This window comes from Zeus faber, assembly GCF_960531495.2.
Source record: "Zeus faber genome assembly, chromosome: 18".
Taxonomy (NCBI): domain Eukaryota; kingdom Metazoa; phylum Chordata; class Actinopteri; order Zeiformes; family Zeidae; genus Zeus; species Zeus faber.
The window spans coordinates 8,646,668-8,661,743 of record NC_137210.1 but is presented as its reverse complement, the minus strand read 5'-3'; the positions used below and the strand labels follow the sequence as shown (position 1 = coordinate 8,661,743).

The 15,076-nt window shown below is 42.2% G+C and overlaps 1 protein-coding gene across 1 annotated transcript; it reads right to left on the bottom strand.

The window, feature by feature from the left end:
• Nucleotides 1–1,058: 1,058 nt before the first annotated feature.
• cyp27a3 (cytochrome P450 family 27 subfamily A member 3) lies at nucleotides 1,059–12,390 on the bottom strand. The gene is made up of 9 exons (XM_080019783.1): nucleotides 12,121–12,390; nucleotides 8,721–8,911; nucleotides 7,345–7,547; nucleotides 6,174–6,371; nucleotides 5,510–5,673; nucleotides 4,538–4,704; nucleotides 4,142–4,223; nucleotides 3,845–4,051; nucleotides 1,059–1,704 (listed from the first exon to the last, which is right to left on the bottom strand). Exons 1-9 carry the CDS (start codon nucleotides 12,349–12,351, stop codon nucleotides 1,567–1,569), a joined length of 1,581 nt encoding a protein of 526 aa, XP_079875909.1. The 5' UTR covers nucleotides 12,352–12,390; the 3' UTR covers nucleotides 1,059–1,566.
• Between the last annotated feature and the right edge of the window lie 2,686 nt (nucleotides 12,391–15,076).

The following is a 15,076-nucleotide window of genomic DNA, read 5'->3' as shown; positions in this document are numbered from 1 at the left end:
TAAAGGATAATAAGGATGTACCAAAACACGCCTATGTGGTCAGGTGGTCAATGTCTCACTCGCCCAGTAGATGGCGCTGGCCACCTGTGAATTGAGGGGGAACGTTGGCTTTGCCAGAGCAAATCATTGTGATGTTGTATTTGAAGGGTTATTGTTTTTATCTACAGCAAACCTGCAACACTTACTTACATATACATTACTCTGTTATAGTTACTTATATCCTGAAAAACATTTATTAAAAAAAAATACATTCATATTCATAAAATATATATATATTATATATATATATATATATAATATATAAATATATATAAAAAGTAATGCAACTGTGTTAGAATTGTAATAGAGTAAAAATACAGATTTGCTTTGAAAATGTAGTGGCGGTTAAGTCGAAAGTCACCTAAGCAGAATTAGTTAAGTATAGATACCTGAGAAATTGTGCTCATACATTGTGACTTTCCAATGTCAAGATTTTAAATATGTCAATATTTTAAAGTCTTCTGCCAGTTTAGCCACAAACTGCCCACACCTATTTAAAAGTGGGATTAGTTGTTCCAAAGACAAATATGTTTTGCTGTTCACATGTAAGATGACATATTGTAGGTGTTGTTGAGCTCTGAGGATTTTCGGCAGAATTTGATTAGTAGAGAAACAGGTTTATTCTACCAGACAGAAATTGTTCTATGCAGCACACACGCGAGTCACCAAAGTATGACCAGCTGGACTATGACTGTTTTTTGACAATCCAAGCCAAAATGATTCCACTTGAATCTTCCAGCATTTACAGTTGACTTGGACAGGTCTAGCAGGGAAGAAACCTGTTGGCGAAGCGCCTCTTCATGGAGCTCGTGAGAACGACTCATTCTACTGCTTATGTGTGTCTATGGAAATGTAGTGGCCTTCGGCCATATACATAGTCTGAGAGTTTCATAGAGTTTACAAAAAAAAAAAAAGCAGTCAATTTCTGCTGATGGAAAAATATTATCATCAATTTACCATCAACTCGCTGTCAAATGGCACACCGAGGCAACAACAGAGCGGCATCGTTCACCTTTCTTATAAACTTTATTGTGTTGTATGAATAGATTTTACACATGTAATATTATACTTCTGGCAGAGTTAAGCTGTGGTCAAAAATACTATAATTAATATCGAAGATGTTGTTGCAGTACAATGAAAATAAAAAGTACCCTAGAAAGGCTACATAGATTTATCACCCACCTTTTTAAAATCACAGCTTATTAATTAAAAAGCAACGTTATCAATGATGACTAAATGTGTGTTGCTCATCTTACATTCTCTTCAAGTAAGTGATTATAATGAAATGGATCTTTCCCTGAAAAAAAAGCATATAGCTCAGAAGAGTGGAGCGGAGCAGCGGCGCATGTTAATTGTTAGTTTCTATTTACATGCAAAAAAAACATTAACATTCATTCTCAAAAGGTCCAGTGGGTTGAGTCGCAGCCAAGTTCATCCGAAATGCACCGGGGTTTGGTGACAAGATGGCGACATGGCGGGGGCCACACAGTGCAAACACCTCGAGAGTCCAGGGAGAAAGCCACCTTCCTATTGTGACCCCTGACCTTCCTTCCGCCGGTCAATAAACTGCAGGTCCATTCGCGTTGCAGGGGCCAGCAGGGTCCTGGTGATGGGCACGACCGTCCTTCCCGCCGGGTCTTGTTTGATCTCAAAGTGTTGTATCAACTTTTGGGTGAAAGAGGGACAGAGGAACAGGGTGTCCTTTAAAATCATGACCAAGAGTAAAAACACAAAAGTTCACGCTCTAGTTAATCATTCTCCTCTTTGAGCTGACATAATCGTTATCATGTTTTGTGTAAAAGGTTGAAGGTCTGGCTTGTGCTTCTCCCTCTCTGGAGGGAAAAGACTGATAATATATTGTGGTCTGAGTTAGGCTTATGTTTTTAAATGTTCTATACGGGTAAGAGACTAAGGAGCCTAAATAAATCGTAATCTTTCTCTAGATCCCTTTTCAGCCTGAACCCTGCGCTGCTTCTCACGGTGCCGTTCAGAGCTTCAACTGATGATGATATTGTGAAGTTCTAGACGGCGGAAGAAGCCACAAGGTTGTTATTACACACTTGAGGTTTATTGTTACCTTCCAGGCTACTGCTTTGGTCATACCCTACGCTGTTGAACCAACAACCAAACAACCAAACACTTCTCCCTCCTCTCTCTCTCTCTCTCTCTCTGTCTCTCTGTCTCTCTCTCTCTCTCTCTCTCTCTCTCTCTCTCTCTCGCTCTCTACAAACCGTACAAAGGAGGAAGTCTGGGCTACAAAGGGATCTGTCCTTATAGTGAACAGCGCTCTCAAACCCGCTGAAGAAATCAACAGATCCCTGCGTACCTAGTTATCTCTGAAGATGTTTATACTCGTACTATTCATTACTGACCTGTGAATTTCCTGTGGATTGTCTCTATTTTTCTTATTTATGGGTTCCTTCATGATCAAGTTTCCGCTGTTGTGATGTGACTGAGAATAAAGGAACCTTAAAAGTCAAGTCTTCAACAACCAAACAACCAAACACTTCTCTCTCTCTCTCTCTCTCTCTCTCTCTCTCCTGTGGTTTGTCTCTATTTTTGTTGTTTATTGGTTCCTTATCAAGTTTCTGCTGTTGTGACGTGACTTACTGAAACTGAAAATAAAGGAACCTTAAAGTCTCTCTCTCTCTCTCTCTCTCTCTCTCTCTCTCTCTCTCTCTCTCTCTCTCTCTCTCCCTCCACACACACGCCCGCACCAGATCGCACTCGCACATTCCCTCTCGCGAGACTTGCGAACCGCTCGCAGTGAAACACATTATAACTGACAATTAACAATAATCCCAATGCATCCAGGATCATTACTATATTATATTACTATATCAGAATCACAATATATTACATATTATATCTAAATGCCATAAAGTAAATAAAATACTTGGGATTTTCTGGTCTTTTATGAAATATATCTATTTGAAGGTAAGCAATGCCACTTTTATATAATTGTCTTATTTTAATTTATAATGGAAATGAATGTCTACATTAAAAAAAAATGTTAAGAACTGTATCAGATTGCATCGCACCTGTTCGTTCTGTATTAAAACGTATCGTCCCTGAATCGTATCGTAGCCCATGTATCTAGATACGTAAGAGATCGTCTTATAAGGGAAAGATGCACCCTCCTAGTAGGATGGTATGTCAATAATGTGGCTTACTTGGGATGTAAAAGCCATTTGTCTGAGTGCTTTTGAGAAACCCCTCATTTCCCCGGTATTCATATGATAATTAATCGTGAAATTTCCCCCGGGGATAAAGTGGCAGCCAGCCGGTCATTATCCCAAAATAACCCCAGACGGGTGATAAGGTCTCAAATGACTCTGATGGGGGTTATTTAGCAATCATGACCAGCTCTCTGTACATTATCCCGCTTATTACTAAATAAAAGTATACGGTGAGATCTAATGTTGATTTGAAATTATTAAATAACCAGCACGCCAAGTTTGAGAGATTCCGCTTTGAAAAACAGTCCACAGCAATGCAGCCAACACAGCAACTCTGTAGCCAACTATTCACGCTACGAAAAAGACTTCACCCGACAAATGACTAAACTATTTACTGTCGTTAATGTGAAATTGGACATGTCCGCAACCCCATTGTAGTATCTATGTAGTGTCACAAGGGACGTAGAACTGAGCAGGAAGTGGTTGCCCCTGACAACGCCAGCCCAGCGGTCATTATTCAGAAATAACTGACCAGCAAGTGTACAATACAGAACGCTAATGTAGGCTATGTAATTCGTTTCGAACCAGGATCTGCGTCAAAACGGCCAAGTATCAGCCTCTCTCACCCTGGACAGCAGCAGGTGCATTTCCAACTCAGCCACCCTCCGTCCCAGGCAGGCCCGGATCCCGAAGCCGAAGGGCACCGACCCAAATGGGTGCAGCTTGGACTTGTCCGCCCCCCCACGGAGCCAGCGCTCAGGCTGGAAGACATGGGGCTCGGGGAAGATCTTCTCATCGCGGGACACGGCGTAGTGGCACAGGTGGAAAAGGGTCTGAGAGGAAGAGGGCGGGTGCGTTGATAATGTGGAAATACAGCTAGATGTTGAAATATATATATATATATATAGAATATAGATATTTACCATTTTGGGGAAGAGGTGATCTCCAACCACAATATCCTTTTCAACAGTCACACGGGCGTTCCCTGGTACCACCGGATAAAGCCTGGCGACCGAAAAATGTCAACCAGCAAAAAATAAATAAGTCGTGTGGCAAGTTTGCTGATCCTTTTATGGGTCAGTTCAACATATTTGAGTTGACCTCGCGGTACATTTCCTTCATACAATACATTATTATACTGTGTATATTTGTGTATGTCAATGTGTATATTTACTTCTCTCTGTGACCCACAAATTTACATTTTGGATACTGCACATTTGCATATTTCTTCTACTATAGGGGAGATGTGTATCAGATACATAATACAATACAAATGTTATCTAAAATACAAAACATAATCGATAAAGACTCTCTCCCACCGCAAGGTCTCCCTGATGACGGCCTTGAGATAGGGCATCCTTGCAATGTCGTCACTGCTCGGCACCTTTCTTCCCTGGCAGATGGCGATCACCTCCTGGTAGAGCTTCTCCTGGATGTCCGGCTCCCTGGCCAAGTGGTACAGGGCCCAGGAGACGGTGTTGGACGTCTGAAAAACGGAGGCTCATGACTGCACACATCACTGTTTTCTTCTGAGGACACTCTGGACACTGTTTTGTAGGTTTGCGGCCTGATAGAATAATGATTATATGAAAAAAAAAAAAAAAGGCAATTCCAAACGTACAATCAAATATACAATTTAACAGCAACATTATATGTTGCGTGCAAAATTGTGGGCACTGCGGCAGGAAGGAAATGTCGGGGAGCTTGGGGGAAACGTGCCTCTCCCACTCTAGATTCCCATCTGCAAAGAATTAGGTGAAAGTTTGTCTCTAAAATTTGATTCGAGCAGAAACCGTCAGTCGAATGTGTCCAAAAAACCGAGCAAGCCACTCGATTTGATGTACATTCCGCGTCCGTGTGGCTCTAAAACTGTGGGAGGAGATACGCGGAAAAGTGTGCTGAAATAATGAGATTGTGGTATATTAAGTGAGTGATAACAAAAATGGAAATTTGCAATAAGCCTAAAAATGAACAAAAAAAAAATGGTTAACTTGTGGAGAAAATGGAAAAAAAATGAACACAAACAATAAACCTCTGTATCAACAATGCACACAAAAATTGGAAATTGTGCAAGTTTGCATACATGTACACTGTATACACCAGGGTCCCTGTGTACCAGGGTGGAAAACCAAATGGTTTTAATAATATAGTTTAAGATATATTTATAGTTTTTGAAGCTCCAATCCAATTTATGGCGTCAAAATGGCTGGATCACGGATATCACTCTATCAAAAGCGTCGCAATGTATTGCGATAGACAACATCGGCGTGTCCTCAGATTCTCCTTCCTACCGTGTCGACTCCCGCCAGCAGCAGCTCCGTGATGCTGCCCAGGATCTGGTTGACGGTCATCTGCTCGCTGAGCAGAAGGTGCGTGAGGTACTCTCCCTCCAAGGGCTGTCCCTGACGCACCTTCTCTTGGATATACTCCATCTTCTGCTGGATCAGCATCTCAGCTGTGGGGAGGGGAGACATGAAGAAGGACGAAGAAAAGAAGAAGAAGAGGGAAGAAGAAAAACAATGACATTTCACACTCGGGGGCGAGGAGATATATGGATATAATGTCAATATTAGGGTTTGGGTTCTTATAATATTGTGTTTTTATGTCTTGTGATATTTTCTGAACATCAAAGACCGATTGTTTCTGGAAAAACAGTCATCCCCAAATTGATCCATCAATGTTGAGGTAATATATTAGATATTTAAACCTTTTTTCATTTGGATGATTCTATAAGGCCACGCAGCCAGCCCCGCTAGGTGGACTTTGTAATCGATAGCACATGCTGTAAACGGGAAGTGAACTTTGGAAACCTCTTCTGGCAAGCAGAAACATGACAGGATGCCAGTTCTGACCAGTCAGTTTTTATTTACTGTAAACCCAGCAAATAGACACATTTGCTGGGTAAATATCCTATAAATCGTTCAGGATGCACTTCTGGAAATGGCCGCCGCTCACCAACTTTAAAGAGGTGGTCCCACACTGCGACAAAGTGTTTCCAAGACGGCAGGTACGGCCACATGGACTGGGGGAAGAGGATGATGATGGGGGAGAGGCGGAACATCTCCCCCACCGAGACAATGAACTTTTGTGTCTCCTCCGGCACCTCCTCGTTCAGGCATCCCATCCGGGTCTCAAACAGCACCGAGCAGATCCCTGGAGACGTCAGAATTAAAACTGAATTTAAAACAACACTGTGTCACATTATGGTTTGATCGAACAAGCGAAGACTAAACATTCAGCTGAATTTCCTGGAAAGCTGTTGACGTGAACCTTTGAATGTGGACCAAATAGCGTGTGAATTTGACCCGCACCACACCTCACAGTATCTTATCTGCACCGAAGGCCAAGGCACACTGAGAAATCACTTCAAGGTCAGGTTGTCCAAACCCCAGTTGCGTTCCTAAGTGCGTGACCTCGGCAGGTGCAGATGAGAAATTATGTTGTGAGACACTGATATCGAATTATACAATACCCACTAAGGACGGTTGAGTAATGATGGAGAAATATGGGGCCAGGTACTGTATACAAAAAAAAAATTATATGTGTGACCTTAGACAGACAGACAGACAGACAGATAGTAACAAAATTTGTCTGAAAACATAGCAGCCTTTAGGTCTAACGGTGGCAAATTAATGTTATAGAAGTGTTGCTTTTTCAACACCATCATTTGTGATCACAGGTGTGGGGATCATTTGTTTTTTTACTGATTATTGGAGTATCTAACATTTGCGTAACTGATTAACTGAGCTAATCTGTGGGCATCCTTTACTGCCTAGAGTTGACAGAATTGTTCTTCCCTATTTATCTCAATGGCAAAGTGGTTATAGTCCTGGTAGACTAATCAGACCTACAGAACTCCTGAACACCTGCATATTTTGCAGCAATGTTTTCCAATGCAATTAGTCCAGAAACAACCAGCGGAAACACAAACAACTGCAAACATTACATTCAAGTAAATATGGAGATGGACGACGTTGGCAAACTCCAAGACTCTATTTGCTAACACCACAGTTGCACAAGGTCTGCTTTTCAATCAAGATGTAAACTTTTTTTCCTCCTAATTTCCCACACATGCACTTGTACAGGGAATTAGAAAAAAAAGCGCTACCCAGGCCCGTCGACTGACCTTCGAAGGCAAACCTGTAGAGCTCCCCGGCCACGTCGTGCACCACATCTCCCTGCCCCGCCCCTGCTCTCTTCAGATTGCCCAGCCTGTCGATGAAGTCGGTCACCACCTCGTTGATAGCGTTGCTGTAGGGAGCCACGTGTATGGGCTTCAGCATCCGCGGGTTCAGGATGCTACGGATACGCTGCCACTTGGCTCCCATCCTGTCAATCAATCAGTCAATCAATCACTCAAATCGGAAGGCCTTATTGTGGCGTATGTATTTCTGTGTGTGACACTGTGCGTGAAGTTTTTTCTCCTGAGCTGCTGCACTCATATCCTGTTTTTCTGTCTCATTTCAACCCTAAGAGAAGGGCCATCCGCATATTTAGATAGCAACATTTGAATAACGTTTTCCCTCAAATAGTGACTGGAGTCTTTGTTTACCTCAACTGCTGAGGGTACCAGGCTTTTATTGGAAGCAGGCTTATATTAGAGGCAGGCTTTTATATCTACTCTGTTTATTAAGTATATCTGATCATATTTTAGTTGTGTTCAAATAATATTTTTATGTTATAATAATGATAATAATAACAACATTATTATTATATATTAAATAATATTTAATATTAATTGAATTTTAAATCAAACTTCCGTCTGGGTGCCATGCCATGCAAACACGTGTACGGTGAAAAAAGAGAGAGCGAGCCGACAGGGAAATTACAGCTTTCCGAGTTTCCCTTGAACATAGCACTCCCTGCTGTGGAGTGCTGGGGAGCGAGAGTGGGGCATTTGCAACTAGCGAACTGCGATCTACTCCACAGAAGAGAGTAAACTAAATACATCTCCAATAAAAACACACTGTTTCATTTGCTTCTTTGGAGAAAAGATTGTTCTGACGGAGCTGCGGAGCTGTTCCCATGCGGAGCTCGGCAGTTCCAAACTGTTTTTCCCCGGCTTTTATTTGCTCATGTCGACGACGCCCCCAGCATTTATTAGGGGCTGTTTTTTATTTGACTACCAGTTTATATTTGAGGATATACGGTATGCAGATTGGAACATGTTAATATGTTCTACTGACTGACATTCTCAACTACACAAACAAACAATTTATTAAACATATAGCCCCAGGTTTCTAGCGCTCATGGTCTGGTTTTTTGGACGTGTGTGTTACAGTTAAATACATACTCAACCATCCCGGGTGTGTCTCCAGAACAAGTCTGACAGGGAAAAACAATTCATCATGGAAGACGTTCAGAGAGTTCAAACCAGCTCTGATTCAAGAGTGACTGAAATCCGGTCAAACCACCTGTCACAATCATAATGAATACTGCTATTGTTTCTTTGACATTGAAGGCCCCTCCAACACGAAGGGGAGAATTCAGCTTGTCACTCACTCCGTCAGCGGGCCGTGGGCGTGGTTTCTGAGCTCCCGGTAGGCTCTCCAGTGGGGCATGTCTGTCCTCACCGGGTGCCGTCCTTCCTGCCGCAGCACCTGCTCGATCATCTCGGCGCTGGCCACGTTCACGATGACCAGGGGGCCGTACTTTGACTTCCACAGGGGGCCGTAGATCTTGATGTGTTCAATCTGGGGTGAAGGCGTATACTGTTAAGCATTTATTCTCAAGCTAAACAGGCACCGGACTTCATCTGATAAGATTCTCTCCCTGGGACAGCGATCTGTGAATGTTTTCTTTCTGTTAGATTTGACTTGGGCAATCAACTCCCATACCTGTCATGCAAAAAGTAAGAGAAAAGCCAGGAAATGGCGGGGAGAAGCTGTAACACGCAGCCACTCTGTCATGGCGCCAAGCACAACAATGAAACTATGAAACATTATTGTACATTCTGGAACATTCTGATGTCTTGTAAACTAAATAATGAAATAGTTAAACTTCACCATTGTTACATCACCAATATTAAATAATACTACTACTATGAATACTACTACTAGTACTACTACTACTACTACTACTACTACTACTACTACTACTAATAATAATAATAATAATAATAATAATAATAATAATAATAATAATAATAATAATAGTAATAACAAATATATCTGCAGGCAGCAATACGCAGGGCCCAGGAGTGTGCTTTGGCTCTCTGTTCCAGTGTTTTGTGACTGCAGGGGTTCATGTTCTGGCCTGGTTATGGTATTTCTATGATTGCGGCTATGGGTGGGTTTCCTAAGCTGCAACTAACGGCGGTTATCGTTCTGAAGTATGGCTGCATGATTATGGCTACAATTATTATCATGTTTATTTAAGTTAATTTTGTGATCACGGTTATTTATCACGATTATTAATCCATTTCGGGGAACACAATTATTTCATGGCACTTTGTAAATCAACAGAAAACTTCCTTCACAATAATAATGTATTTCATAAACCTATGATAAATATGGAAATGGTTTAACTGATGGATATATAGCGGATATATAATGAAATAAATTGTGCATAGTGGGCTACTCATTTTTGTTGTAATTGTCACAAATGTTTGAGGCGTCTGGAAGAGAAACCAAAAATAATGAAAATATTTCAAAACACACACAATAAATGCTTGTTCTATGTATTATGTAATTGCTTATAGTTATTGTTATCAGTAATTATAATTCAGAAGGTTTGTATACATTGATATCTCTGGATGTCTATAAATTCAGACAGTGATGTTACTGGGTTTTTATTTTGTAGAACTTACTCTGGTGCCTGTCAGGTGTCCACAGAAGTGTATATATTTATGACGTTTATTGCTTGATTGTATGATGTTTATTGTCTGAAAATTAGCGGGTTGACCTGGGTCAACCCGCAAATTTTGGCGTGAAAACAGCATTTGTCCTCCCCTGTGCACCAAATACAGACATGCTGACTTTCAAAAGTGAGCTGTTGTTTGAATAGAGGAGACATTGTTCATAAATTTACTTTTTTAATGTTAAAATATTTAACATAAAATGTTCGCACTCTTTTCGAGATGTTTATTCACGTAACTTCAACTGCATGGCTTGCAGAAAGCTCAAAGGTATGATCATTTCAAATCTCTCTCGGAGGCTGAGCCATGCTCGAGATGATAATTCCAAATCTTTAATAACTAACTAATAACTAGTAACTCCCGCCACCCCATGGCGATCGCACCACGCTAGATTTGCAACAGCGGTAATATAGAAAATCGGCGAATCCATAGTGAGTTAATATTCCCAGAAAGTTGTATCCTGAAAATTGTATATAATCACATAATTGTATATAATCCCATAATCACGTTATTGTATATAATCACGTAATCCACAAGAATTCAGGGAAAATCGTGACCCTTAGGGTCAAGTCCACCCCAACTGTGAAACTGAATGATGCGTTCATGTACTAGGAACGTGTCGGAAAACTAGAAGCCGTGACGGCCGCCTGCGCAAGCGCCTTGTGTCGGTTTCACACATTTTAGTACTTTTAGAGCTTATCGTGTATAATCAGCGGCTGTCATGACATTACACGGATGTGACCAATAACCTCTTGACTCTTGAGTTGTAGTCATATAAAGACGGCAACGCTCTTCCAATTTCACGGAACTGTCGTTTATCTGAAATGAACACACATAAAGGCGTCAACAATTAAATCACGTAGCTTTGCGTCGCCGTTTCCGCTTCCCTAAACGCCTCATTATTGCCCAACACGAGATCAGACGCCAGCTTACATCATTGTGACTGCAGATGTTTTCACAAACAACTATGTAAGTTACAACAATGAAAAGGTTTGGTTCAAAGGCAAAAATAGACGGTTGTTTTGAAGAAGATTCATATACATGCAGATTCCTACAGCTAAACGGAATGAAAGTAAAAGGGAAAAAGCATGGAAAACATGGTGAGCCCTTCCACAAGTCGAATTCCGAATGGACGTTGATTCGTTCGATAAATGTTGTCTGAATCGCAATATAGGCCGGTGATCAATGAAACTATTCTTTTCAATTGCATATTGTTAGAAAACAATACAATAAAGTGTTGATTAAAACGACCATTTCTTCGTTGTATTTGTGAAATCACATGAATTGATTATGCTTGATGTATTAAATAACTCCGTTTGCGTTATTGTTTCGGCCGAGTTCGGCAGCAATCTTCAAAATGTCATTTGTCACTTACACGACCAAAATATGTACTGCTACTACTTCTGCGTGTTTTTACCTGTATGTGTTGTACATTAATGAACTATAATCGTTGTCCAAATCCCTGTCGGTTTTATTGTTGTTGTTTTTTAATAGGCTTGCATTGTCCATTTTGGACAAGTGAAACATCATCACATTAAAAAGCTGAACGCCCAAGCCCTGCCACCATCTTGGTGAGGTTGCACTTGACGATCGCAAACCTCTCCCACGACACTGAACCGCCGATCTGGATGAAACTCGAAGGACGCCACGTTGGAACCGCCCCAAGACCCCTTTCATCCACCTTGTCCGTGATCGCGGCGGATCCACGACACCCATCGACCACCGGGGTCACTTTTTCATTGACAAAAGCCACAACAGGGCACCCGCCTCTTTCGGGCTGGACCCCTCTTCGTGGTGAAGTTTGAAGTAGCGGTGATTTTGCGGGGACCCTCTTCAACCTCTCCAAGGGACCACCTTGCGTTGAGAGCCGCTGCTGTTCGCGGAAAGACGGCAATCATTCTGCGCCACAACAAGTGCCGAGAGCGAGCCGCCGCCACGGCTTGAACACAACGTTGATAGGGGGGGGAAAGCCATGTTGCACAGAGCATAAAGGAGGGGACGCGGTCATTCACACGTAATAGCAAAATCACGGAAGAGTCCGCTCACCTGCATGTCGTGCGTGGACTTGAAATAGCCTTTCCCGAAGAGCCAGTACAGGGAAGTCATGAAACTGGGTCCGTCCAGGTCCTCCATCGTCCTCTGCCTCTTCTCGCCGCTCGCCACGGCGGTCGTCGAGGCGTCGCGTCGAAAGCCTCCACTGTAACACACCGTCGGGACGCGGACGGGGTCCCGTCGCCCCGCGCGGAGCCCGGCGCGTACGAGCGACTTGGCCAACATTCCTGCGCCGTTGTCTGCCGCCCCGGCGAGCTCCTCCGTCTGGCAAGGCGTCGGCGTGTGGCGGCGCGAACGAGGCTCGGCCCACTGTCCCTGTTCGGGCGGCCCCCGGACCTTAAAAGCCCCTCGACGTCCGCGAACAGCGTACCCACAGACGTGGGCAGCGGTGACACAGTGGCGAACGACTCGTCCGGCGTGAATCAGGAAGCAGCGGTGGAAAAAGCACTCAAGGCTCAAGGCTCAAGGCTCAAGGCTCAAGGCTCAAGATTCAAGACTCAAGACTCAAGACTCAAGATTCTAGACTCAAGATTCAAGATTCTAGACTCAAGATTCAAGATTCAAATTCTATACTGCACACACGTGTGTGTGTGTGTGTGTGTGTGTGTGTGTGTGTGTGTGTGTGTGTGTGTGTGTATATATATATATATATATATATATATATATATATATATATATATATATATATATATATAATATGCTATGCAATGGTGTTGCAACGCACCCGTAGGTTACTCGGAGCTTTTACTGAGTACGAATGCGCAAAATGACCAGTAAAAGTGAAAGGTGTACGTGGCAAACGATCTCTTGAGCTTGAATTTGAGCTGGAGTACCACGTCGGTGTTGCTGCCGAGGTAAACGTAGACGAGCACTAGCCCTTAAATGTACTCGAAGTATTAAAATGAGTACTTTTCATGTTCATCGCTGCACCCCTTTTTCTGCAGCGACAAGTGATCTAAACGTCCCGATTTGCCTCGCCTTCGATAGATATGCATATAAATCGTGATTCAAAGAATGTACATGGGTATAAACCAACATTTTAAAAACTAAATGTAGATAAATATTAACCCGAGCGTAAAAAAACATCCTAAAATAACGCGACTGTGTTAGAAAACTAGTAGTAAACAGTGAAGATATTTGCTTTGAAACGTAGCGGAGTGAAAGTCTTTGAAACTGGAGATACTCAAAGAGTGACAGTGAAAAAGATCAAGCCACTTGGCCTACTTCATGTCAAATGTGACTGAGAGAAGTAAATCATATTTGCTATTTACAGCGCCCTGCCAAGACAAATACCTTTGAGATTAGGCAAAACTATATATATATTTTATTTATTTTATTTTTTTTGGCATCCCCACTTTGCATTCTACCGCACAAATCAACAATTTGAACATAATTAAAGCTGGCTCCTTTATTTCTCGTGCACCGCATAATAATAATAATAATAATAATAATAATAATAATAATAATAATAATAATTATAATAATAATAATAATAATTATAATAATAATAATGAGAATATATGCAATATAATGTCAGTCAGCAGCTTCAGCACAAATTAGTTTGGTTTGGATGACTTCTATGGTTCCTGCACTGCCACAGCTTTTATGCTTTTTTTTTTCTTCATGTATACATTTACAAGACGGGGATAACTTAACGTTCTTCCTTCATAGTTCCTACTTCAGTTTGTGGGGTGCGGCGTGTCGGTTCAGGCGGTCAGGATTTCTTACACGGATGTGGAAATTAATGTCATTTTCAAATCATTTCTGGATCTTGACAAGCTGCTTTGTTCAAAAAGTGAAATATTATATTGTTTAGTTCCACATACACTCTGACTAAAGGTTTTGTCGAAATTGAACTTTTTTTTTTTTTTTTTTTAAGAAATTTCAGCTTCATAATGTTTTGTGAAACTGTAGTTTATTCAAATGTGAACATTTTCAGAATGTACCTGTAGTTTTTTTGCACCTAAAGAAAAAGAAAAATGTGGAGTTGTCGTTGTTTGCAGGTTATCATGCTATGACTTTACTGGTCCACTTGAGATCAAATTGGGCTGGATTTGGCCCCTGAGCTAAAATGAGTTTGACACCCTTGTTTTTATAAACTGTGCGAGGTGGGGGAAGGGGTGATGGCGGGGCGGGGTGACGGCTGTTGACCAGTCGGTGGTTTATTCAGCAGCCACGTCCGCTTATAATACGTGACTTTGGGCCTTGAAAGTAGCTCAGAACGACGTTACCTGGTTCAAATAAATAATCATCTACTCAAAAGGGAACGCTGGGACCCGCGGTCCACCGGAGTTCTCCATGCGGTAAAAAGCCAGTCATAGGTGACACAGAGTACAGAGGAAAGGGGGGGGGGGGGTTGCCGGGCAAAGAAAACAGAGTGGTTTCCAGGAATCCTACGAAGCAGCTTGCAAGCGCGTGGTGTTTAGTCACAAGTTTTGATCCCAGTGTGAACGCGAATAGAACCAAGGTCCAAGTGCAGTATTGTAGCAATATACACCGATAAGCCACAACAATAATACCACTGACGAGGTGAAGTGAATAACGTAGATCTTCCCGTCCCAATGGCACCTGTCAAGGGGTGGGATATATCAGGCAGCAAGTGAACAGTCAGTTCTTGCAGTAGATGTGTTGGAAGCAGGAAAAATGGGCAAGTGTGAGGATCTGAGCCACTTTGACAAGGACCATATTGCGATGGCTAGACGACTGGGTCAGAGCATCTCCAAAACGACAGGTCTTGTGGGGTGTTCCAGGTATGCAGTGGTTAGCACCTACAAACAGTGATCCAAGTGGACCATGGAGCAGTGGAAGAAGGTGGCCTGGTCTGATGAATCACATTTTCTTCTACATCATGTGGATGGCCGGTGTTAAGGTCCGATCCGATCGAGCATCTGTGGGATGTGCTGGAACAACAAGCCTGATCCATGGGGGCCCCACCTCGCAACTTACAGGA